The following is a 24,513-nucleotide window of genomic DNA, read 5'->3' on the forward strand; positions in this document are numbered from 1 at the left end:
TAGTAAAAGCAATATGAATTATAGTATTTCATATTATGTATTACATTGTATTAATTACATGTAAGCAAGTTGATTAGTAGCACAATACTGCTAATTAAAATTTAAAATATATTGGACTTGTCCAGTCATGGTTTTTAAAATATGCCTTAACCTTTGTCCCTTACTCCCTAAGAAGGAATCTGAAAATTATGTCATACTCCCTATTAGTCTTGTTTCCAGTGGCCCATCCTTCCCCATGCTTCTATAAATATTCAGGCACATTCATGTGTGCCATTTCTTCAAGGTAGAGGTGACAATTTTAGAAATTTTAATGGCAAGCTACCCTTTTAAAGTAGAACAGTGGTTCTGAAAATGTGATAAAGGGATCCCTAAGACTGTTTCAGAGAGTCTCTGAGGTAAAAACTATTTTCATAATAACATTAAGATTGTTTTCATATGTAAAAAGGTAATTACTGATTGATATAGCCAAAAAATAAACTCACTCATGGGATCCTCAACAATTTACAAATGTTAAGGGGTCTTAAGATCAGAAGTTTTAAGACTAATCTAGAAAACCACAGTCCCTAGAGATTTATAGAACCTGTTATTACTACATGTCTTTGATAAAGGTAACTAGGACTAGAACTCTTAGGCTCCTTATTGAAGCTGATTGAGATTTATTCATTTCTGAACTTATCTGTTTCCAGATCCAGAAAGTTACTACATCTTCCCACAGTGAACACGAAGGTCGAAAAGGGACCATCTCACAATATTTCACGACCTTACACTGTCCTGTGTGTGATGAGCTAACTCAACATGGGATCTGTAGTAAATGTAGAAGCCAACCACAACACGTAGCAGTAGTTCTCAACCAAGAAATCCGAGAGTGGGAACGTCAACAAGAACAGCTGGTAAAGGTAACAGATCCAGAATCTTAAATAAGAGTCTTCTTCCCTGGCAGTTGAATCAACTCATAAGCACAACATAGGATACTTATTTCAATTCAGCAAGCATTTAATAAATGCCAGGTACTTTGCTAAGTATCCCTTAGGGGCTTAAATTCCACTCAGAGTAAACAGCAATGTACATAGAAAATTTAATACCAACTGGAACAGCCATTCCTACAAGAAAGACAATCAAATAATATTAATTACTAGAACTTAGAAATTACACATATCAGCAGCAGCATTAGAGTATATTGACACTAAAGAAGAGTATTTTTGGATCTATTCAAATATACTGCATTATGAAAGGAATCCAATAAAAAAGGTCAAACTATCCTCTCCATGTGTATCACTGCGTGTAATACTCCTGTGGGATTAATTCAAACATAAAAATATAGTAATTATACCAGGTCAGATTTCTACAGTGAGAATCTTTCAGATGTATAGCTTAAAAATATATATATATCAATAAAAAGACAAGGAAAATAATTATTGTTGTAAATTAGAAGTAGTAGTCTGATAGAAAATGATCACAAATTTAAAATGTATACAGAAAGAATTTACATTTAAGCATTAGGATATTTTATGTAGGGTTTGAATATGAATATGAAAAATTGTGATTTAAAGTCTCAGGTTTTGGTACTATAAAGTAGTAGATTCTGATAGATTCATAAATGCAAAAAGGGAGTTTGTGTTCTTTCACAGAGGTATGAGGGAGCCATTAATGTTTCTTGAGTGGGAAAATGCCATGATCAGATCTATACTTTAAGAATATCAATTTGGGGACAGCTAAATGGCACAGTGGATAGAGCACTGCCCCTGAATTCAGGAGGAGCTGAGTTCAAATCCAACCTCAGCAGACACTTAACATTTCATAGCTGTGTAACCCTGGGACAAGTCACTTAACCCCAATTGCCTTAGTGCCCCCCCCCCAAAAAAAAAAAGTATCAATTTGGCAGCTGTGTGGAGGTTGGATTGGAGAATAAAATATATGGACTTTTTGAGTAATTGGCTCAGCAATAGGCTGACCCTTAAATAGACACATAAAGTGGTTCTCAACAGAAAATGTGAATAAAGGAAAGAAAAAGGCCCTTTAAATGAGCAAAAGGTGTTGAATTTGTTGCAAAATGACAATAGCAAAGGATCATGGGTAGTATGGGGATTTTGGAAAAGGAGACTTTAATCTGTTTAATATCTTCACAGGGAAGAAACTTAAAAGTAGTCCAGAAGAGAGGTGATAATGATTTGGAGTAGTAGTCTTAAGAGTAGAGAAGAATTGGACATAAGAGATGTTGAGGAGTTAAAAGCAACAAGATTAAACAATTACTTCCTCATTAATATGGGAGGGAAGGGGAGTGGCAGGGAAACAGTGATAAGAGATAAGAGACACTGAGAAGTCAAAGTTTACTCTAGTCTTGTGAACCTGAAAAAGTAGGTTAGAAAGTGCCCTCGCAGAAATAGAGAAGTGGAGGCTGAGGTAATGAATTCCATTTTGGAGATACTGGGTTTGAGATACCTATAAGATGTCTTCATAGAGATTTCTAGCAAAATGTGATACTAAATTAGGTCAGAATAAACATGAAAGCTTGAGAGCTACCTCCATAGAGATGATTGAACTCATTAGAACTAAGATTGAAGAGAAAGAAGAAAAAAGGATCCTAGACAGCCCTTTGTTCTTTCATGCATAGGGGGAAGGCTATGGATAATGGTCCAACAAAGCAAACTAAGAAGGAAGAATCAGACTGAAGAAGAAACTAGAGAAGATGTTGTCACAAAAACATGAGGAGGAGAGGATTCAGAAAGAGGGAGTAGTCAGTAATGTCGGATACTGCAGAGAGTTTAAAAAAAAAAAAAGAAGAAGAAGAAGCAGCAGCATTAGGACCCAGAAAGGACCATTGTAGACAGTGGTGGTATTGGAGGCAAGAATACAAGAAGTAAGAAGCGTTTGACAAAATGAGTAAAAATAGGTTTTTCTAAAAATTTTAACTGTGAAAGAAGAGAAAAATATGATGTCTTCAGGGGATGGAAGAGTCAAGTGAGTTTTTAAGGACAAAGGAAACTGTTTTGTAGTTAGTGAAAAAAAGAGAGGAAGAGGAGCAACCAAGAAAACCAAGAATGCAAATAGGAAAAAAAAAAAAAAAAAAAGTGTCCTCCAAGACTAGGAAAAGGAGAAGAATCTGGGGGCATAATGTTGAAGGGAGTTAAATAGAGATGGGCATACAGCAATACTCTATGTGCTAAGCATTAGAAATTTAAAACAAGAAACAAGATGCCTCAACTTTCAAGGAGCTTACATTTTAAAGCAGGAAGACAACACATAAGGGGACTTGGCTCAGGAAAGGCAGCCAGTGAGGAGAATGAGCTCAGGAGGCAAGGGAGCAGTGTAGCCATTTCTTCTGATGATATGAGATTTTTGGATATGGACTCGCCAGTCATCAAGTTCATCTCAGCTTGGAGCCATGAGGGGTGAGGGGCAGAGGAAGGGATAGGGATAGAGGCAAGGTTAGGGTTTGAAAAAGGGATTTGTGGTGATAGGCCAAGGAGGCAAGAATTTGAAGTGTTGAGAATAGTATAAATTTGACTTGCTTAATGAAGAGCATCATTATGAGGATAATATCATTAGAGAAAAATAAAGCCAGAGCAAAGGTGATGGATTGGGAAAGAATCATGGGCTAGAGAGCAATAGAGAGTTCCCTTAGGATATCACAAAAGCAATAACCAAACGCCACTAAGGATGTACTCCCTCATGGTAGTATGATCAGAAAGCACATTATTCTTTGTGTACACACAACCATTTGGTTGTGTGTACACAACTGTTGAGGTTTGGAAGGGGGATCCCAAAAGTTTGGGGTCACAGGCTGACATCATGAGACATCTCAAAAGAATTTGCAGGCTTGAACCCATTTCCTAATGAAGGGGCAAAGTTTTATTGTAATTGTAATTCCAATTGCAGTGGACTAAGTTCCAAAAGAAATTAGCAAGGAAACAGAAGCAAAGAAACATATTTATCCAGCATTCTATCATTGATATGCTAATTCTATGGCCCATAGGTAGGGCCAGGGAGTAGTCTCTGGAATTTGGTCCTCACTGACCAGATTATCAGTCAGTAATGAATTAAGGAGTGGTCTATTCAGAATCAAGCAGATTGCTGTTCTTAGATTGGGGAATGTGGAAAGTCCAGAAGATTTAGGATTATTGACTTACTCTTAGAACAAAAGCCCCCCTTCTCCCCCCAAGTCAGGGGACCTCAAAATCATTGCTAAATTACATCAAAACCATATAGTGTTGTGGCACCAAGCGCTTGCTATCAGATTCTGCAAAAGAACTGTAGGATCTCACAGCCACTACAATATGCCTTTAGTTAATATTTAATTATTATAAAACCAAATTTATTTTTTCCAGAAGACATTCTGTCCTAAAGTAAATTATAAAGCAATATCATAATGAGTATCTACATTGGATTACATTGGATATAGTTCCCCCAGGAAGATCATTGGAAGTGAGAGGCAGCAGTGCATGATGTCTTTTCAGGCCTTCTCACCTTCTGATTTTATCTGCAAAAGCTACAATAGGTTCTTTGATACCATCATTTTAGTTAGAATCCTCTTTCATTGTTAAATACTACTTCTCACATTGGTGAAAATACCATTAAAAGTGTTATCTGATTTAAGCAAGAATGGACACAGGCTTTTAAAGGAGGGGGTTCCTTTAAAAGGAGAATATTAAAATGTCTGGCTGCCTCAGACATAAATTTGAGATAGATTACTAAATCATGGTAACTTTAAAATGTAAGCTTTTTAAGTCCAAGTACACACTGTTGAATAAATCTTCCATCGACAGATCTTAAAGCTGAATATTCCATTGAATTCAGTGAAGCAAGTAATTCCATTTTAATGTATTTATCAAGGAAGCATAGAGTTTAATTAAATTTTTATTGATTTGTTCTGGCACCTGGGCATACCAACAGAGAGCTGCAATACAGGAATTACATCTAGGAGTAGATTTGAGTGCTTAGGCAGTGCTCTAGTGAGAGAAAAGCCTTTGTCATGGAACAGCTGTGCTCATTCATATTTCATACAGAACAGAACATGCATGCCTTCATAGTCTTGCTTATCGGCAGCAAACAAATAAAGCTTACAAGAAACAGCCTAGCTTTCTATCAATTAGGACAAAAAGAATTCAAAATTTTTGGCAACTTCCTATCACATATTCACATAAGCTTTTAATTACATTAAAGAAATCCTTCCATACCTTTGCTTTTTAGGAGGAAAAAAAGTTTTAGAAAGATACTTTTTAAAGTATCTTTAGAATATATCTTAGATTTTTTTTTTTTTAGATATCTTTTAGAGTATCTTTTCTAAAGTATCTTTAAAATAAGTACCAAATGGGATTTAGGCCACTGTAGTGGATTCTCTTAGTATAATTCATCTGTACTTCTGCATAGAAACTAGGTTTTGTGTAGTCTATCGGATCTCAGGGATGCTTAATTGTGTTTACCCAAACAGGAAATTATCTACCCCCAAGCTAATTGATAGACACTAATGGAAATTGCCATTTCTAAAGTATTTCTTTCTACTTGTATGTAAACATTTATAGCTGTAAAAAGACCTTCTTAACACTATTAGTAGATTTTCCCAATTACTGTTTCTATAATTCGTATAAAGTGATTTTCTTTACAAATATAAAATTGGAAGTAGAATCTAGTTCTCCTGATTTTGCTATAGAGTGATGTATAAAAAGTTTTCTAAAAAGAGTTGTCCAAAATTAAAATGACCAACATTAGAAGGTATTATACTTCATATCACAGATCTTCCCACAGAGACTCGATGGCCATTTGAGAAAGATGCTGCACTTGAACAGGAATCTCCTCTATGGGTTGAACTATATGATATTTGAGTTCAATAATTTAAAATTATGTGATTCTCTAATGAGTACATTTAATACTATCCAAATAGTTTCTTAAAAAAATTTTTTTAATTTATTTTCTTAAGACATAGAGCTTTTTTTTTTCATTCTAAATTCTCTCCCCTTACCTTCTTCATCTCTATCCAGTGAGAAAGCAAGAAAAACAAAACCTATTCGAAATTTTGACATTTTTAAAAGTTTGAGAGAAATAGTTTATTGGTAATTTAATCAATAAGCTTATTAACAAAAGGATGATTATTTGGCTGGCTTTTTTAGACCAAAGGTAATCCTGGCTCGTGGGCTCATAGTTTATATACTATACTCTTCTAAAAGAGAAAATACCTCTATACCAGACCAGTCCCAACCTTGGGCTGGGATCTGTCTCTACCCAAACTTCAGTAGAACAAAATGGACTTTCCTAACCTAAATAAAATTAATTCCTTGATAGTTTGGAGAGGGTCTAACCAAAATCTAAGAAAGTCAGTATAATCTTATTATCAATGAAGTCCTTCAAGAAAAGGGAATTTTTAAAATTAATTTTATAATTATAATTTTTTTGACGGTACATATGTATGGGTAATTTTTTACATTATCCTTTGCACTCACTTCTGTTCCGAATTTTCCCCTCCTTCCCTTCCCCCTTCCCCTAGATGTCAGGCAGTCCCATACATGTTAAATATGTTATAGTATATCCTAGATACAACATATGTGTGCAGAAACGAATTTCTTCTTGCACTGGAAGAATTGGATTCAGAAGGTAAAAATAACCTGGGAAGAAAAACAAAAATGCAAACAGTTTACACTCATTTCCCAGTGTCCCTTTTCTGGGTGTAGCTGATTCTGTCCATCATTGATCAATTAGAACTGAATTAGATCTTCTCTGTTGAAGATAACCACTTCCATCAGAATATGTCCTCATACAGTATTGTTGTTGAAGTGTATAATGATCTCCTGGTCCTGCTCATTTCACTCAGCATCAGTTCATATAAGTCTCTCCAGGCCTTTCTGAAATCATCCTGTTGTCATTTCTTACAGAACAATAATATTCCATAACATTCATGTACCGTAATTTACCCAACCATTCTCCAATTGATGGACATCCATTCATCTTCCAGCTTCTAGCCATTACAAAAAGGGCTGCCACAAACATTTTGGCACATACAGGTCGCTTTCCCTTCTTTAGTATTTCTTTGGGATATAAGCCCAGTAGTAACACTGCTGGATCAAAGAGTATGCACAGTTTGATAACTTTTTGGGGATAATTCCAGATCGTTCTCCAGAATGGTTGGAAGGAAAAGGTAATTTTTAAAAGTGAGGAATTTAGAAGAAGGAGAGAGTCTCTGAATCTCCCCAAGATATTGGTTATTAAATAATCATTTCTTACATTATATATCTATAGTTATGCAAAGTAAAAAAATGCTTTAGTCTTAAATCTTTGAGTTCATCTGTTCTCTCTAAAGGTAGACAGCATACTTTATCATGAATTCTTTGAAATTGTGGTAGGTCATTGTATTGATTAGACTTACTAAATCTTTCAGAGTTGACTATCTCTACAGAATTACTGTTATTGTATATCTTGTTCTGATTCTGCTTGCTTCATTTAGCATCTATTCATACAAATCTTGCATGATATTCTGAAACTATCCCCCTCAACATTTCTTAAACACAATAATATTCCATTACATTCATATATCACAATTTGTTCACCCGTTCTCCAGTTGATGGTCTCCAATTCTTTGCCACAACAAAAAGAACTATGAATATTTTTGTTCATATGGGTCCTTTTCTTTCATTTGATTTTCTTGAGGGATAGCCTTCATATGAATATTCCTAGCCAAAGGATAGGCATAGTTTAATAGCTTTAGGGGTATAGCTCTGAATTGTTTTCTTGAATGGCTGAACTGAAAAACTGTCTGTTTTATTAGTTGGAGAATCATTCTTATTCATGTAAATTTAACTCACTTCCCTATAGATGTTAGAAATGAAACTTAACAGAGAAACTTGCTGCAAAGATTCTCCCTGCCCCCAGGTTTCTGTTTGTTTGTTTTGTTTTGTTTTATCTGCATTGGTTTTGTTAATGCAAAGATTTCTTTATTTTATATGAAAAAAATATCAATTTTACCTCCCATGCACTCTTCCCCTATTTACAGTTCTGAAAGATAATTTCTTAGAAATTCCACTAATTTGCTCATGATATATTCCTTTTTGTCAAAAATTATGCACTTATTTTGAGCTTATCAACTTGGCATATAGTGTGAGGTCTTGGTCTGTGCCTAATTTCTGCCAGGCTACTTTACAATTTTCCCAACAGTTTATCATCAGTGAATTATCAAATTGTGAGTTCTTACCCAGTAGCTGGGATCTTGGGGTTTACAATCACCAGCTTACTATGTTCATTTGCTTCTATATATTGTGTACCTCATCTGTTCCATCAACCTCTCTCTTGCCCAGTACCAAACTGTTTTGATGCTTACAACTTGGTAGTATAGTTTAACATCTAGCACTGCTAAGCCTTTACACTTAAAAAAATTTTTTTAATATTCTTAACCTTTTATTTCTCCTGATGAATGTTATTTTTTTCTACTTCTATAAAGTAATTCTTTAGTAGTTTGGTATGGCACTAAATAAATTCTTTTAACTAGCATTGTCATTATTATATTAGTTTGACCTACCAATGAGGAATTGATATTCTTCCAGTTATTTAGATCTACCTTTATTTGTGTGAAGAGGGTTTATATAGTTTCTATGTGTATCTTATGCAGAATTTCAAGTATTTTATACTGTATATATGTATGTATGTATGCTGTCTGAAATGGAATTTCTCTTTCTTCCTGCTGGATTTTGTGGATAATATACAAAAATACTAATAATTAATGTGAATTTGTTGCATATCCTGAATTTTCCTGAATTAGTGGTTTTAATTTTTTAATTGACACTCCAGAGTTCTCTTGCTCAACCAGCATGTCAAGTGATCGTTTTCCTTCCTCTTTTCCTATTCTTGTTCCTTCAGTTTCTTTTTCTTGTTTTATTGCTATAGCTAACATTTCTACAATAAATCAAATAGTAATGCTGAAAATGATGAGGTCAGGATAGCAGTTCCTAGTTCAAAATGAACATGTGACAAATTTATAATGGCCATTCTCTTTGCCAAAAGGTAGATCTATTTGCGGTAGAGGTTATAGACAAAATGAAGAGGTAAAGTAAATATGAAATAGATTTGGGGAAGCAAAAGAGTTAACTAAGGAAAAGTTTAGAAGAGTCCATTAAAGGAATATGCCATGAAGTCTTGGTTTGTCATTAACTGGCAGATTAACTCCATAGAGAAGTTTAGCAGACTAACCAGAGTTACCAGTTATCATAAGGAGAAAGACACCGTTAAAGGGAAGATACTATGAAAGAGAAGGAAAGAGAGTACCTCACAGTGGGCTTAGTCCTACAAAGGACTCTTCATGGTTTTCACATCATCTTCACTCTAAAATACAACCTTGGAGGTTTCTCTGAGGAGATAGGGAAGTAGTACCAGGGAAGAATTTGATAGCTCAGAGGGAGGGATCAAGGTGGAATAGTGCCCAAGCCTGTCTAAAGATAATGCTTATTAATATCTCAAAGGTTGTTTAAATATGCTCAGAGATTTGAGACATAGACAATGGAGACTGAGCAAGAGTTCCATTCTCACAATCATTCTATGCAAACAGGACAATCCGGGACTTGCCTGGTTGGGCTTCTTTCTGACTCAAAGTCCACATCAACTTTGCTTCACCCTTGATCCTGCTTAAAAGGCCTTTAGCTTATTTCTCTAACAGAAAATGCGTACTCATGGTTTAAATAGATGCTGCTTTTTTTAAGAAAAGCTCTGTATTTTTTTTACAAGAATAGATATTATATTTTGTCAAAAGCTTTTTTTGCCCCTATTGAAATAATCATGTAATTTTTATTATTTTTCTTACTGATATGGTCAATGTATATAGTTTTCCTAGTATTGAACTGGCTCCACATTTCTAACAAAAATCCAGCCTGATATTGTTCCTATGATTTTTTTTTTCTTTGAACTTCTGTCTTTAGCTCTAGATAATGCATTTCCAAGTATTTAATAGCTAACATTTTTATAGTGCTTACTCTTTGCAAGGCACTATGCTAAGCAGTTTACAATAATAATCTTATTTTTATTTGATCTTCACAACAGCCCTGAAAAAGGTAGGTACTGTTATTATCCCTACTTTACAGATAACTTTAAATGAGCCCAGGAGTCACAGAACTATTGAATCTAAAGCTAAATTTGAATTAGGTCTTCCTGAGTCTCTGCCCAAGACTCTTATTTATGGTACCACTTAGAATTCATTTGGAAGTCATGGCATCATCTCTCTGATGTCATGATCCTCTGAGAACAAAGAACAAACAAAAATCAGCAACTGACTTTATTGTTAATCTATGCTTCAAACATCTTTAATTAAATATAATTTTTTTGCCTCATAGTCCGAAAAAGATATATTTGAAATTTCTCCCTATCTATAATTTTTTGTGATATCTGTGTGGCCTAGTACATGCTCAAATTTTGTGAAGGTGCCATGCACAGCTGTGAAAAAGATATATTCCTTTCTATTTCTATTAGTAGTCGTCATATCTAACTTTTCTAATTCTATTCATCTCCTTAATTTCTTTCTTGTTGATTTATGTAGTTAAATTTATTTAGGCTTCAGAGGGGTAAATTGAAGCTCCCAACTAATATAGTTTGATTATTATCTATTTCCTGCTATAATTCATTTAACTTTTCATGTAAGAATCTGGATGCTATGACGTTTGGTGCATATAATTTTCAATATTGCTATTATTTAACTCATTGTATATGGGACCTTTTAGCAAAATGTAGTTCCTTTTTTTCTCTTTAAATGTTATCTTTGATTTTGCTTTATCTGAGATCACCATAAATGCCATCTTTGTCTTTTTTACTTTAGCTAAAGCATAATCCCATCTCCTTATTTGAGTTCTATGTATATTTTTCAGTTTCAAATATGTTTCTTATGAACAACACATTGTTGGATTCCAGTTTTTAATCCATTCTACTATATTTTTCCTATTCTTTTATAAATGAGTTCATCTCATTCACATTCACAGTTATGATTGCTAAGTAATTCTTTTCATCCTAGTTTCTTAAACTTCCCTTAATCTTTTCCCCCCAGGAGTCTGTTTTGCTTCTGACCACTGCCACCTTTTAAATTCCTCCCTTCCTCTTGACCCCTTTCCCTCTTCCTTCTTGGGTAAGATGAATTTCTGTACTCTACTGTACATGTTTATTATTCCCTTCTTGAACCAGTGAGGATGAGGATGAAGTTCAAATGTTGCCTTTTCCCATTTCCCAACTCACCATCGTCCTCTCCATTATATCAAATTATCTTTGTGTGATACATTTATGTGAAGGAATTTTTCCCTTTTTCCTTTCCCTTTCCCCCTCTTCCATTTCATTTCTCTTTCTCACCCTTCCATTCTTCTTTTGAGATCATCCTACCATAACTAAATCATCCTCAGGATCTCTATCTGATTAAGACTTCCCTCAAAGAGCTATAGTGATGATAAAGTTCCGAGGGGTTATATGTATCTTTCCCCATAAAAAAAAAAAGTAAACAGTTTTAATTTTTTTAGTCCCTTATGTTTATCTTTTTATTATTCTTTTTAATCCTATATTTTAATGTCATTTTCTTTTCAGCTCTAGTCATTTCAGCAGGAATGCTTAAAAGTTTCCTATATCATTCAAATATCCATAATTTTAGAATTATATTCAGTTTTGCTGAATAGATTAATCTTGTCCCTAATCCCAGATCTTTTTACTTCCAGAATATCCTATTCCAAGCTTTCTGTTTATATGATGACTGCTTGCTGTATATTTTCCTTTATTTGGGAATTCTGGAGTACTATTTTCAAATACCCTGAAACTTGGATACTAATACCAGTTCTGCCAACAAAACTAGCTGTGTGATCACTGAATGTCGTTGTACATCAGGTTCCAAATCTGTAAAATGTTTTCCCTCCTTCCATCTATTAGCTTAACTAGTTTCCTGTAGGTCTCAATTCAAATCTCAAATTCTGCAGGAGATCTTTTCCAGTATGTCTCATTCCTCTTCTTCCCTCCCAAACTGCTAGGTGTCATTCCCTCTAAGATGATGAGGTTATCTCCCATCCACTTTGTATATATCTTATATGTTTCTAAATGGGAATTCTCTTTGAGGATAGGGATTCTTTTTGCCCATCTTTTTATTCCCATCATGTTTCCTAGCACATAATGTTTACTAAATGCTTGTTGACTAATAGGGCAAATAATTCCATTTATTGCTAGGTAAGAGATAAACAAAAAGGCAGGGGGAAAAAAAATGCCCTGAAATTAACTCTCCAAACTTCAGGGTGAGTTACAATTTGCCTGTACTATGATAGTTTTGCCATCTTCAGGTTAAAACAGTGGTTCCAAAAATTATCTTTCATCAAATGAATGAAAAAAATACATTTGTCCATTCATACTCTGCAAGCAGCAATCTTTTTGAAAGTTTCAAAACAATAAATATTTCTGTTAACCAGAAATGGGTTAACACATATAAGATTTGTCAGCCTTCCTATATTCTATTTAAATCCTAGGAATCCTTAATTCACTAGTCCCTGCCATAGTAGATGTAGTAAAGCATTTCCAAAACTAGTTTCATTAGAGTTTTTCAAAAGAGGGAGTTCTCTGACAAAGAGAACGTGGTGGTTTATGGATGTTGTTTCACAAGCTATAGCTAATCCCCTCCTTATGTTTGTACCTGTACCAAATTTATTCTTTAAAAACCATTTGTAAAGAAGATCCAATTCAGTTCCAATTGATCAGTGATGGACAGAATCAGCTACACCCAGAGAAGGAACACTGGGAAATAAGTGTAAACTGTTTCCATTTTTGTTTTTCTTCTCAGGTTATTTTTACCTTCTGAATCCAATTCTTCCTGTGCAACAAGAAATTCAGTTCTGCACTCATATATTGTATCTAGGGTATACTATAACATATTTAATATGTATGGAACTGCCTATCATCTAGGGGAGGGGGTGGAGGGAAGGAGGGGAAAATTCGGAACAGAAGTGAGTACAAGGGATAATGTTGTAAAAAATTATCCATGCATATGTACTGTCAAAAAAAAAAAAGTTATAAAGTTAATTTTTAAAAATAAAAAAAAACCTTTGTAGCTCAATCAACTACATTTACTCATACCAAGTTAAATACATCAACAAGCATTGAATACATTTATGAAGTACCTGCTGTGTAAAGGCACGAGCTAGGAGCTAAAGACACAAAGCCAAAAATGAAATCATTCCTACCTTCAATAAAATTATAGTTGGGACAACTAGGTGGCGCAGTGGATAGAGCACCATCCCTGAAGTCCTGAGTTCAAATTTGACCTCTGACACTTAACATTCCTTAGCTGTGTGACCTTGGGCAAGTCACTTAACCCCCAAAATAAATAAAATTATAGTCTACAGGAAGAAATAACAAATACATATAACAAGGTAATTTTAGAGAGGAGGCACTAGCAACTAGAAAATCAAGAAGGCGGCATTCTGTAGAGATGGACATGTGAGTTGAGCTTCAAGGAGACCACAGTACTCACAGGATTGAGTGGGAAATTCATTCCAGGTCTGGAGAGTAGCCTTTGCAAAGAGATAGAGATAAGAGAGAACATCCCATGTGTGAGGAATACCAGGAAAGTCTGGTAGAACCCAAGATTAGCTGAAGGGAATCCTGAGGCCAGAAATGGAAATTAATTAAACCACACATTCTTTCTGTTAACATTCTGTAAACTACAAATTTGGAAAGTGGTTTGCTTATTGGTTAATAATTTTTATAAAAAAATGTGCCTTGAGGGGAAGGTGACTTAATCTGGAAATGTTTTTGGCAAAAATAAACATATCAACAGTTTTTTAAATGCCAAGGTACTCTAAACTATATTATGGTGTGAAATAAATTGATTGGTTAATCCTTTCTCTCCTGAGGATATTCTTTGACCTAGTTCAACTTTTCTGAGTCATCCCTTTTCTTTGCTTTTTTCAAGTTGTGTAGAAAGCCCCATTTTCTTTTTTAAACACAACTATGTTTCTGCCCTTCAACTATCACTAGAGGAAATATGGAAGCCCTATCATAAAATACAGTTTGTAGCACACCTTGCGTTTTTATGCTATTCATTTATACCAGATACTATCACATTCTGCTGTATTTTGGTTTTCCCTTTCTTATTATAGTGAACGTTCCATTCCTTCAGACTACTGAATTATACCAACTAACATGTCTACATGTGGTGATGACTTACTTGTAAGGCTACTGAAATAAACAGAAATTAGATTGTTCTTTTACAAAATGGCCAGGTGCAGAATTATCTATTCTATGGCATTTATTTTCAGTATGGCACAAATTGATACCTTTTGAGTTGCCTTTTTATATGACCTTTTGCTTTTAGCCTGCAGAGATGCTCTAACTTCTTTTTCCTTTGCTGGTGGCGGGCTTTTTTCTTCACTGTCAGTGCCTACTCATCATTTTGGCTTCCACTTCTTCCATGGTCTTTGGTTTACATGCCAAGCAGCTTACCTTTGATAGCATTTGCTCAACCAGTGAGAGAGGACACTTTTATTTCTGGTTCACCTACTGAAATGACTGCTATGAAACGTTTTGGTTTCATATTCATGGCATTATTGCTGGTATAGTGTCCATGCATATATGTTTTCTGATAAACTTTAGTTCCACAGATATATTGTAAAAGCCAAATGAAGCTATGTGTAAGAAAGCCCTGTGGAAAGGATGACAGATTGTATGGCGTGAGAAATCACTGTTCCTCCTCATCTCTTGGATAGTGGGAGGATAGTTAGAAGCAGAGCTCTTAATTTTGGGTCCCAACTCTGTTCTTGCTATCTTTATGACCTTGTAAATGATCATTTAACCTCTCTGTGCTCTTGGTTTTCTAATCTGTAAAATTAAAGAATTAGATAAAATGACCTTCAAGGACGCTTCCAGTTCTAACTCTGTCCCTTCTTTTTATCAAGCCTTGTGAGCACAGGGAGGATTTTCTGCCTATATTAATATACCCACCCAGGAGGTGTCATACCACAGGTTCCTTGTAAAGGGCTGGAAGTCTGAAAATGTGTACTTGAATCTAAGACAGTAGAGTACTTAAGGATAAGTACCTACTCAATGTGAGATAATGGTTCTATAAACATGTACTTAGATGATATGGTGATGTGATGGCTCTCCTCATGATTGGGGCTTGCTGAATGTGTGGTAGTGAGGTAATTGTAGGGAAGGCCGAGGGCAGCAGGGAAGACTTCAGTCTCCAGACTCCAGAGTCCAGAATCCATCTTTGACGACCAAGGATTTCAATTGATCCTGAGGCCCTCCAGAGAGCTAGCCCAGACACAATAGTTCCTCCAACATTCCCTGGCATGAATGGCTATATGGAGACCTGTCCTGTTAAAGATTTGCATCTTTAAGATATCCAAGGTTTGCATTTTTGAATCCTGTTACCTCTGATGTAAATTGGAAATACTTTGCTGGGGAATATAGACCTAGAGTGTCTAAACACATTTAATAAATGTTTACCTACTCCATGGACAGAAACAAAAGCAAAGAAGTATGCCCTTGAGGAGCTCATCTTCTAATAGGAGACAACATACAAAAAATTATACCTACAGAAGTAGAGCCGTTGTAGTGTGGTGCCAACATCAAATACTCTCTCCCCCACATAGGGAACCATGGACTTGGCATGAAAATTACCAATTACTAAATGCCATTAAATGGTTTATCATGGGATTCTACCAGTTTTCTATTGTAAATGAAGGAATATTATGCAGATGTTCCTAATTTCTACTTGATCAGGAAGAAATTGATGCAGAAAGAAATGCTGGCCTCTAAGTTTTAGGGACCTCTAGGAGAGATCCTGTGAGAGCAGGATGACCACACCCAGAGCAGAATTTTTAATTGTCTTCATCATGTGTCCCAGTTGTATGAAGCAACAAGCTTCAGGACACAAACTACCTGAATTGTGTTTTGACAAGTCTGTATCTTTAGAATTATTCTTCTTGCTTTACACGGTTTTTCTATACTTTCAGATATGCAAGAACTGTACAGGCTGCTGTGACCGACAGATCCAGTGTGTTTCACTGAACTGCCCAATACTTTTCAAACTCTCCAGAGTGAGTCGAGAATTGTCCAAGGCGCCCTATCTTCGCCAGTTGCTAGACCAATTTTAAAACAATTGATTTTTACAGGATTCCAGGTGCTAATTTTTTCATTGTTTACCACTGAGCTGTTATGCATGGTGCTTTTCTAATTTTCATCAAGTCAAGGACTTGTCATTGTCTGAAGAAAATGAAGACCTTTAAGCTAAAGATTATACTTGTGGATCTCTGAATAGCTCATTTCTTAAGATGTATAAATTCCTCCTTTCACGTTTTTAACAGTCTGTTTTATAATGCAGATGTTGAATTAGCTCCTGTATGTATGTGTAACATCTTGTAAATCCATTGAATATGTCATGTTTACTTCCTTGTGGAAGGAGCACTGAAAACTTCTTAAAGAAAAACCATTAGTGTGTTTTCCTTGAACTGTCAGTATCAGAACACGTGTTACCTATAGATATATTATCCATTCACTTTATAATTTTGACTGCAAAATATTTTGTAAATACACTTTTTTACTTTTCAAACAACTGAGTAAAATAATGTGCAATGAATTTTATACAGATAATTTTAAAGTTGTTTGGTATATTTCCTCTAGGTTTTGCTCGACTCAAGGTAGATTTGTTATTTTGATCAAACTGTGCGAACAATAGTACCATGTGTAGCATTTTGAGACATTATTTTCTAAAAATCGCTGTCTTGCTTTAGCTTTTAATGGGGCATTGTGAGGAACTGTGCAAAGACATTTTTGTTACAAACCTGTGGGCCTGTTGCAATACTTTAAATATAAGAAATTTTATTCCATTTTTGCTTGTTTTGTATAGACATTTCTATTGCTTCTATATATGCTTAAAATATTTTCTTTCCTTATGTACTGTACAGTTAATCTTATTTGCCATCATCTTGAACATAAAATGTGTATTTAGAATATTTGTATAACTGTATAAAATGAAAAAGGAATTATGTGGTCAGTGCATTGTTTTCTAAACTGGAAATCATTTTGTTTTAAAAGTTAATAATGGAAACCATATTAAAATTGAATAAAATATGAAGGTAGTCATGTGCTTTTTAAAGCTGGCTATAAGTGGTATTTGTGAATTTTAAAATCTGTTGGCTCACTTTTATTCCACAATTACAGAATCACAGAATTTAAGAGTCAGAAGGAGACTCAGCAGCCATCTAGAACAATTCATAAACCAAGGAATCCCCATTCCATATCTGTCAAATGGGTATCCATCTGTTTCTTGTTAAAGATTTCCAACAAAAGGGAACCTACAGTCTCTCCAGGCAAGGAGGAAAGTTACTTGGAAATTGCCATCTAGCCTTTTAAGAGTATTTCTAAGTACTGAATTAATGAACTAATGAACCATGACTTCATTATATATGAGAGGAAAAGAAATAATCATAATGTTGGTTTTAACACAAATGGGACATGATTGCCCGGACTCTAAGACTAGCTCTGAAGATAAAAGTAGATACACTTTGGTTTTCTCTTTGTTTGAAAATCCTAGCCTTAAGTAAATGAGAGAATCAAATACTTCACTATTATTACTTGCAAAAGGCAAAATCATGTTTGTTAATAAAACAGAATCCAATATTCAGTTCTTTGCTGATATCTCAGATGCCTTAGACCACCAAAAAGCTATGACATTTTAAGATATGTTGGGGATCAGCATCCATTTAAAACTATAGTTTATATGCCTTATATAACTTTTATACACATAAAAGTGTATATAGCTTATATTTATTTTTACAGAGGATATAGTTCAAAGTGAGACATTTTAATCAAATGGCAGAATGACAAACAAGAGATGTGCTCTCCCATTGGCTAGCACACTACTGAGAAAATAAGCATAAGGTTCATGGAACCAGAGAATAAGTATGAGAAGGCATACAAATAAGGAATACATGTTTATTCCTTTTCAGATCCATGGCTCAATAACCCATTGTCAATAGTCAAGCTGCTTCAGGTGTGTCTGACTTTTTGTGACCCTTTGGGGGGTTTCTTGAGTTGTCCTGTCTTGTCTTGCCCCTGGAATTTGATGATTCTGGAATAAAGAATGAGGCTGATGACTTAAACCCAATTTACAGACAAGACATCATCCTCACAATGACACAGATCTTCCTAAAGAAGGAAGGACCAACAACAATCTGTGAGCAGGAGTGGATTCCCCCTGGGAATCAGACCTATTGTTATTTTTCTTCTTCCTCTTCCTCCTCCTTTCCCACTACATGTGGTCCCTCTCTCCAGTTAAGACAGCATACTTTACATATAAGGATTCTCCAAAGGAATACAAATTTTGGTTGTTAATATAAATATATAAGATTTGGAGGGTCTTGGATTTAAATGGAGCTACTTGAGTAACTTTTAAACCCAAATCACTGGCTTTCATTGAATGACCAATAACAACTCCAGCCCAAACCAACTCTGATGCTCATCATGTGGGTTCTGATGGCTTAGAATGATTGTAATTATCAAATGTTTTCTGTTCTTCTCAGAAACTCTGAAGAGTCTTCCCCTCCCAGACTGATGCTTTCATATTAGTAAACTAAGTCATCTTTGTCTCAATTTTTACCTAATTCTTAGTTATTGAATGGATGTTGCCTCAGATCAAGTAGGCCCCAGAAGACTTTAATTTATTTATTTTTTTAATAGTTTTTATTTACCAGTATGCATGGGTAATTTTACAACATTGACAATTGCCAAACCTTTTGTTTTTCCCCTCCTTCTCCCCACCCCCCTGGCAGGTTGACCAATAGATGTTAAATATGTTAAAGTATAAGTTAAATACAATATATGTATACAAGTCCAGAATCAGACTTTGAAATAGAGTACAATTAGCCTGTGAAGGAAATAAAAAATGCAGATGGACAAAAATAGAGGGATTGGGAATTCTATGTAGTGGTTCATAGAGTTCATTTGTTGGATGTAGCTGGTTCAGTTCATTACTGCTCTGTTGGAGCTGATTTGGTTCATCTCATTGTTGAAGAGGCCACGTCCAACAGAATTGGTCATCATACAGTAAGTACTGTTGTTGAAGTGTATAATGATCTCCTGGTCCTGCTCATTTCACTCAGCATCAGTTCATGTAAGTCTCTCCAGGCCTTTCTGAAATCATCCTGCTGGTCATTTCTTACACAACAATAATATTCCATAATATTCACATACCACAATTAATTCAGCCATTCTCCAATTGATGGGCATCAATTAAGTTTCCAGTTTCTGGCCACTACAAAGAGGGCTGCCACAAACCTTCTTACATATACAGGTCCCTTTCCCTTTAGTATTTCCTTGGGATATAAGCCCAGTAGTAACACTGCTGGGTCAAAGGGTATGCACAGTTTGACAACTTTTTGAGCATAATTCCAAATCACTCTCAAGAATGTTTGGAGGTATTCACAATTCCACTGACAGTGTATGTGTCCCTGTTATCCCACATCCCCTCCAACATTGCACATTATCTTTCCCTGTCATTCTAGTCAATCTGACAGGTGTGTGGTGGTATCTCAGAGTTGTCTTAATTTGCGTTTCTCTGATTAATAATGACTTGGAGCATCTTTTTATATGGCTAGAAATAGTTTCAATTTAGAAAGGCCAAAGTCACCCGTGTTCTAGACCATTGCCTCGCATGTCTTGCCACTGGACTGTGATAACTCCGAATGTAAGAGGGAGGCTGATGGCTCTGTGCAGCTCTGCCTCTCTTAAATCCAATTCAGACTCGGAAGTCAAGACGTCACCCTGGGATGTCACTGGTCCTCTTCAAGAACAAAGGATCTGAGATCTTTCTTGGCGAGGATACTGTAGTGGTTTGCCATTTCCTTATTTTACAGATGGGGAAACTGAGGCTGACGGGGTTAAATGACATCTTGTGTCACACAGCAAGCGCCCGAAGCCAGATTTGGGGTTCATCTGCCAAACTCCAGGCCTGGCACTCTGCAACTGTACTGCTTAGCTATCCACTAACCTAAGTCCCCTTCCAATAATCTTGAGATAACTACTTTTCAAAACTACAAAGGGTTTGAGTAAAGATAGGTAACAATTTATCTTTCAGTTCCCCATAATGACCCTAGTTGCAAATAACTAGCTGCTCCAGTCCAAGGACCTGACCTTCAGGCTTACTACAAAACCCAACCCCACAGCCTTGTGCAGGCTGCCAGTTTACTGAGGCTTCAGAGATGGGTGCCCATAGATTTTTGTAGGATAGCAAAGGAACTGAGAGAACAGGAAAGGACTCCTATCTGGGCTTCAAAAAAAAGCTTATACCCACACTCTTCTTCCTAGAGCCTTGGAGGCTCCAAATGTCAGTAATCAAGCCTTTTTCTCTCCGTCTTTCTCCTGATGGTACCAACCTGCCACAGAATTAAGGAATAGAACAGGACAGGATACCACGAGGTGGGAGGGGAGAGAGACCCTACTATGTGACATTCCACTATGGCTGAAAGAAAGGGTCCTGCATCCTGCTAAACAACCAATTGAGAATTCAGAGAGGCAAGAAATTGGAACTGAATGGATGCCCATCAGTTGGAGAATGGCTGAGTAAGTTATCGCATGTGAATACTATAGAATGTTATTGTTCCCTAAGAAATGACCTCTTGATTTCACAAAGGCCTGAAGAGACTTATATGAACCGATGCTAAGTGAAATGAGCAGGACCAGGAGATCATTGTACTTGGAAGCAACAAAATTATATGATGACAGTTGTAAAAAAAATTTTTTTTAAAATTACCTATGCATATGTACTGCTAAAGAAAATGTTATAATTATAAAAATTAATTTAAAAATGCTTAATAAAAAAAAAAAAAGATTATATGATGATCAACTCTGATGAACGTGGCTCTCTTCAACAATGAGGTGATCCATGCCAGTTCCAATGATCTTGGGGGGGTTTTCCCCTACTTTTTTTTTTTTTTTTTTTTTTGCTGAGAAAATTGGGGTTAAGTGACTTGCCCAGGGCCACACAGCTAGGAAGTATTAAGTGTCTGAGAATCAGATCCTCCTGACTTCAGAGCTGGTGCTCTATCCACTGTGCCACCTAGCTGCCTCCTCCCTCCCCGCCCCCCAATGATCTTGTGATAAAGAGAGCCATCTACACCCAGAGAGAGGACTGTGGGAACTGAGGGTGAATCACAACATAGCATTTCCACTCTTTTTGTTGTTTTTTTGCATTTTATTTTATTTCCCTTTTTTTTCCTTTTTGATTTGATTTTTCTTGTGCAGCAAGATAATTGTATAAACATGTATGCATATATTAGATTTAATATTTTTACCATGCTTAATATATATTATTTGCTATCTAGAGGAAGGGATGGAGGGGGAAGAGGGGGAAAATTGGAACATAAGGTTTCACAAGGGTTAATGTTGAAAAATTATCCATGCATATCTTTTGAAAATTAATATGCTTTAACAAAAAAATTAGAAAAAAAGGAATTCAAACAGAACTAATGGACAATCTAGAAGAGAAGCAATAAACAATATTTTTAAAATATGCTCACCATCTAAGTAAAACTTATTGGTCCCAAAGACAGGATACATAGAGACAACTCAATGATCATGGTGTTCCAGGAGACTGACAAAACAAAAAAACCTGACTACCACAACACAAGAAATCATACAAAAGAATGAACTGCCCAAAACTTGTGAATGCAGAAAATGAAATGCTAATAATAAGAATGCATTGATCATTTCCAAAAAACCCCAAGCTGCATAATGATTAAATTTAGCAATTCAATTCAGAAACAATGAAGAGAAATAGAAAATTCAAATAACACAAGAACACCTTACACTCAACTGAAAATGCAGGACTTAGCATTTACTAGCTGTGTGATCCTAGGCTACTCTCTTAATTCTAATTGCCTGGCAAACACCACCACACATACACAAACACACATATACACATATCCCAAAAGAAAATAAAATAAGAAATTGCATTCAGGATACATCCCAGGATGAACTGCCCTGCAAATCGGAGTCTCATCATAAATGAAAAAAGATGGATGTTGAATAATAATTTAAACATTTTTGCGGGGGGGAAAAAACAGATCTAAAGAGATTATTTGATTTACAACTACCACAGATAACAGAAATGTGGAAGGGATGAAAAAATGCAGAATCCAAGGACAGCAACTGCAGAGGAGAGACCAGTAAGATATTTCTTTCTATATGTACACAAGGAAATAGGGGTTGTTAGGATTCTTACAAGGTGCTAAGTCACTGGAATGGATAGAGAATTTAGCATGGTTCAGTATGATTGATTTAGTCCTACAAGGAGATGTTTATGGGCCAGAACTTGAAACAAGGCACTGAGTGGAACTGAGGAGACAATGGTTAAATCTAGTTTAGCATTGATTTAATCCTACAACAAATTTTTTCTCATGATATAACTATTGGTGTATACTCAGTGTGGGACATATAAGCGAGAAGCTCTCAGAACTTCGGGAGAACTTCAGAGAACTTTAGGAGAGGGTCAAGGAGAACTTCAAGAGATTCACAGTGAAGATTCATTCCCATTTCTACCTTTGTGCTGGCTGGAGACATTTGGACAAGAGCTCTCTGGAACCAAGGAGAGAGAAAGGCCTCCAGAAAACTAGCCAAGCCCCGTGTGAAGGAGATAAGATTTTGGAAGAGACAATAAAGGAGTTGAACAACACCACGACCATAGATGAATCTATCAGAAAATGGGAGTGGGGCACATGATAGAGTGGAAGGAAGCAGGGGCATGCAAGTGTTATAATGGACCCAGGTGAAATTAAAGACAGGTAATGAGGGGAAGGTGACCCCGTGATGTCTCAAGCAAAGAGTATGTAGGAGAGTATATAAGTGGGGAAAAGGGAGAGTCTTGTTTTAATAGTGGGAGAGGGTTCCACTGATGGAGGCTCCTATATGTTATAACATTCTGTAAAGGAAAATGAAGTCCTTACCCTTTGTGGGAGATTTGGTGCTTGAAAAAATCATAATGAAACTAGGTATAGACCAACACTTACACTGTGTACTAAGATAAACTAAAAATGGATACATGATTTAGACATAAAAGGAATACCATAAGTAAATCAGGATCTTATTTGTCATACTTTAAAATCACTATGGATTAGAGAAATCCAAGTTAAAACACCTCTAAAGTCCTACCTCAGATCATGGATAAGGGAAGAATTTATAACCAAACAAAGCAATAGCATTATAAGATATAAAATATATAATTTTGATTATATTAATTTTTAGGTAGATAGATATATAGATATAATTTATATACACTTTAGTTTTTGTAAAGCTTTGTTGTTGTTTAGTTATTTCAGTTATGTCCAACTCTTCATGACCCCATTTGAGGTTTTCGTGATAAAGAAATGATGTGGACTACCATTTCTTTCTCTAACTAATTTTACAGATGAGAAAATTGAGACAAACAGGGTTAAGTGATTTGGCTGGTGTCATAGTGTTTGAAGGCAGATTTGGACTCAGGAAGATAAGTCTTCCTGACTTCTGGATAGGCTGGCTATATACTGCATCAACTAGCTTCCCACTTGTAAAGCATTTTGTACATATATTACTTCAATTTGAATATCATAATGGCGATAGATGTCATTTCTATCATACAGCTTGGGAAACTGAGGCCAAGAAAGATTAAATTACTTTCTAGGCCCAGAAGTTGATGAATATCTGAGTAAGGATTTGAACTCAGACTTTTGTGACTTTAAGACCAATGCTTTACCCACTAAACCAATTACTAATAAGAAAACTGCTTGCTTTTATAGCAGAGAAATCAGAAGCACAGAAAAGGGAAGGGATTTTAAACATAGCTTATTGAGTGAAAAGTACTTATTTTACAGAGGAGAGCACTGGGATTCAGAAAAGAAAGTGACTTGTGCAATGTAACACAAAATAAAAGCTTTCAACTCAATAATTTTTTTTTGCTACACAGTATTGTAAATTTAAACAACTTTAGACTCTTCAAGGAATTATAGAATCCTTATTTGTTTTGTGGTTTGATTTATCTAATTCTGAGAGTGCAAGGTTGAGATCTCCCACTATTATAGTTTTGCTGTCTATTTCTTCTTGCAACTCTCTTAACTTTTCCTTTAGGAAGTTAGATGCTATATCACTTGGTGCATATATGTTTAGTATTGATATGGCTTCATTGTCTATGCAACCTTTTAGCAGGATATAGTTTCCTTCCTTATCTCTTTTAATTAGATCAATTTCTGCTTTTGCTTGATCTGAGATAAGAATGGCAACCCCTGCTTTTTTGGCTTCACCTGAAGCATAGAAGATTCTCTCCAACCTTTTACCTTTACTCTGTATGTATCTCCCTGCTTTAAATGTGTTTCCTGTAAACAGCATATTGTAAGGTTCTACTTTTGATCCAGTCTGCTATCTGCCTCCATTTGATGAGAGAGTTCATCCCATTTACATTTACAGTTAAAATTACTGATTCTGTATTTCCTGCCATCATATTATCCCCTGATTATGCTTTTTTTCCCCTTGCCCCCCTGAACCCCTTCCCCAGTATTGAATTTA

General features: G+C 35.6%; 1 protein-coding gene across 4 annotated transcripts in view; it reads left to right on the forward strand.

Moving 5' to 3' along the window:
* REV3L (REV3 like, DNA directed polymerase zeta catalytic subunit) overlaps nucleotides 1-17,052 on the forward strand; it is a 232,455-nt gene extending 215,403 nt beyond the window's left edge. For all 4 annotated transcript variants that reach the window (XM_074310076.1, XM_074310077.1, XM_074310074.1 and 1 more), the window contains exons 31-32: nucleotides 687-896; nucleotides 15,936-17,052. In XM_074310076.1, the coding sequence (XP_074166177.1) occupies nucleotides 687-896; nucleotides 15,936-16,076 (351 nt within the window). In that variant the 3' untranslated portion in view covers nucleotides 16,077-17,052. The remainder of the gene's footprint in view (nucleotides 1-686; nucleotides 897-15,935) is intronic.
* Nucleotides 17,053-24,513: the final 7,461 nt, after the last annotated feature.

This window comes from Sminthopsis crassicaudata, chromosome 4 (genome assembly GCF_048593235.1).
Source record: "Sminthopsis crassicaudata isolate SCR6 chromosome 4, ASM4859323v1, whole genome shotgun sequence".
In the NCBI taxonomy this organism is placed as follows: Eukaryota; Metazoa; Chordata; class Mammalia; order Dasyuromorphia; family Dasyuridae; genus Sminthopsis; species Sminthopsis crassicaudata.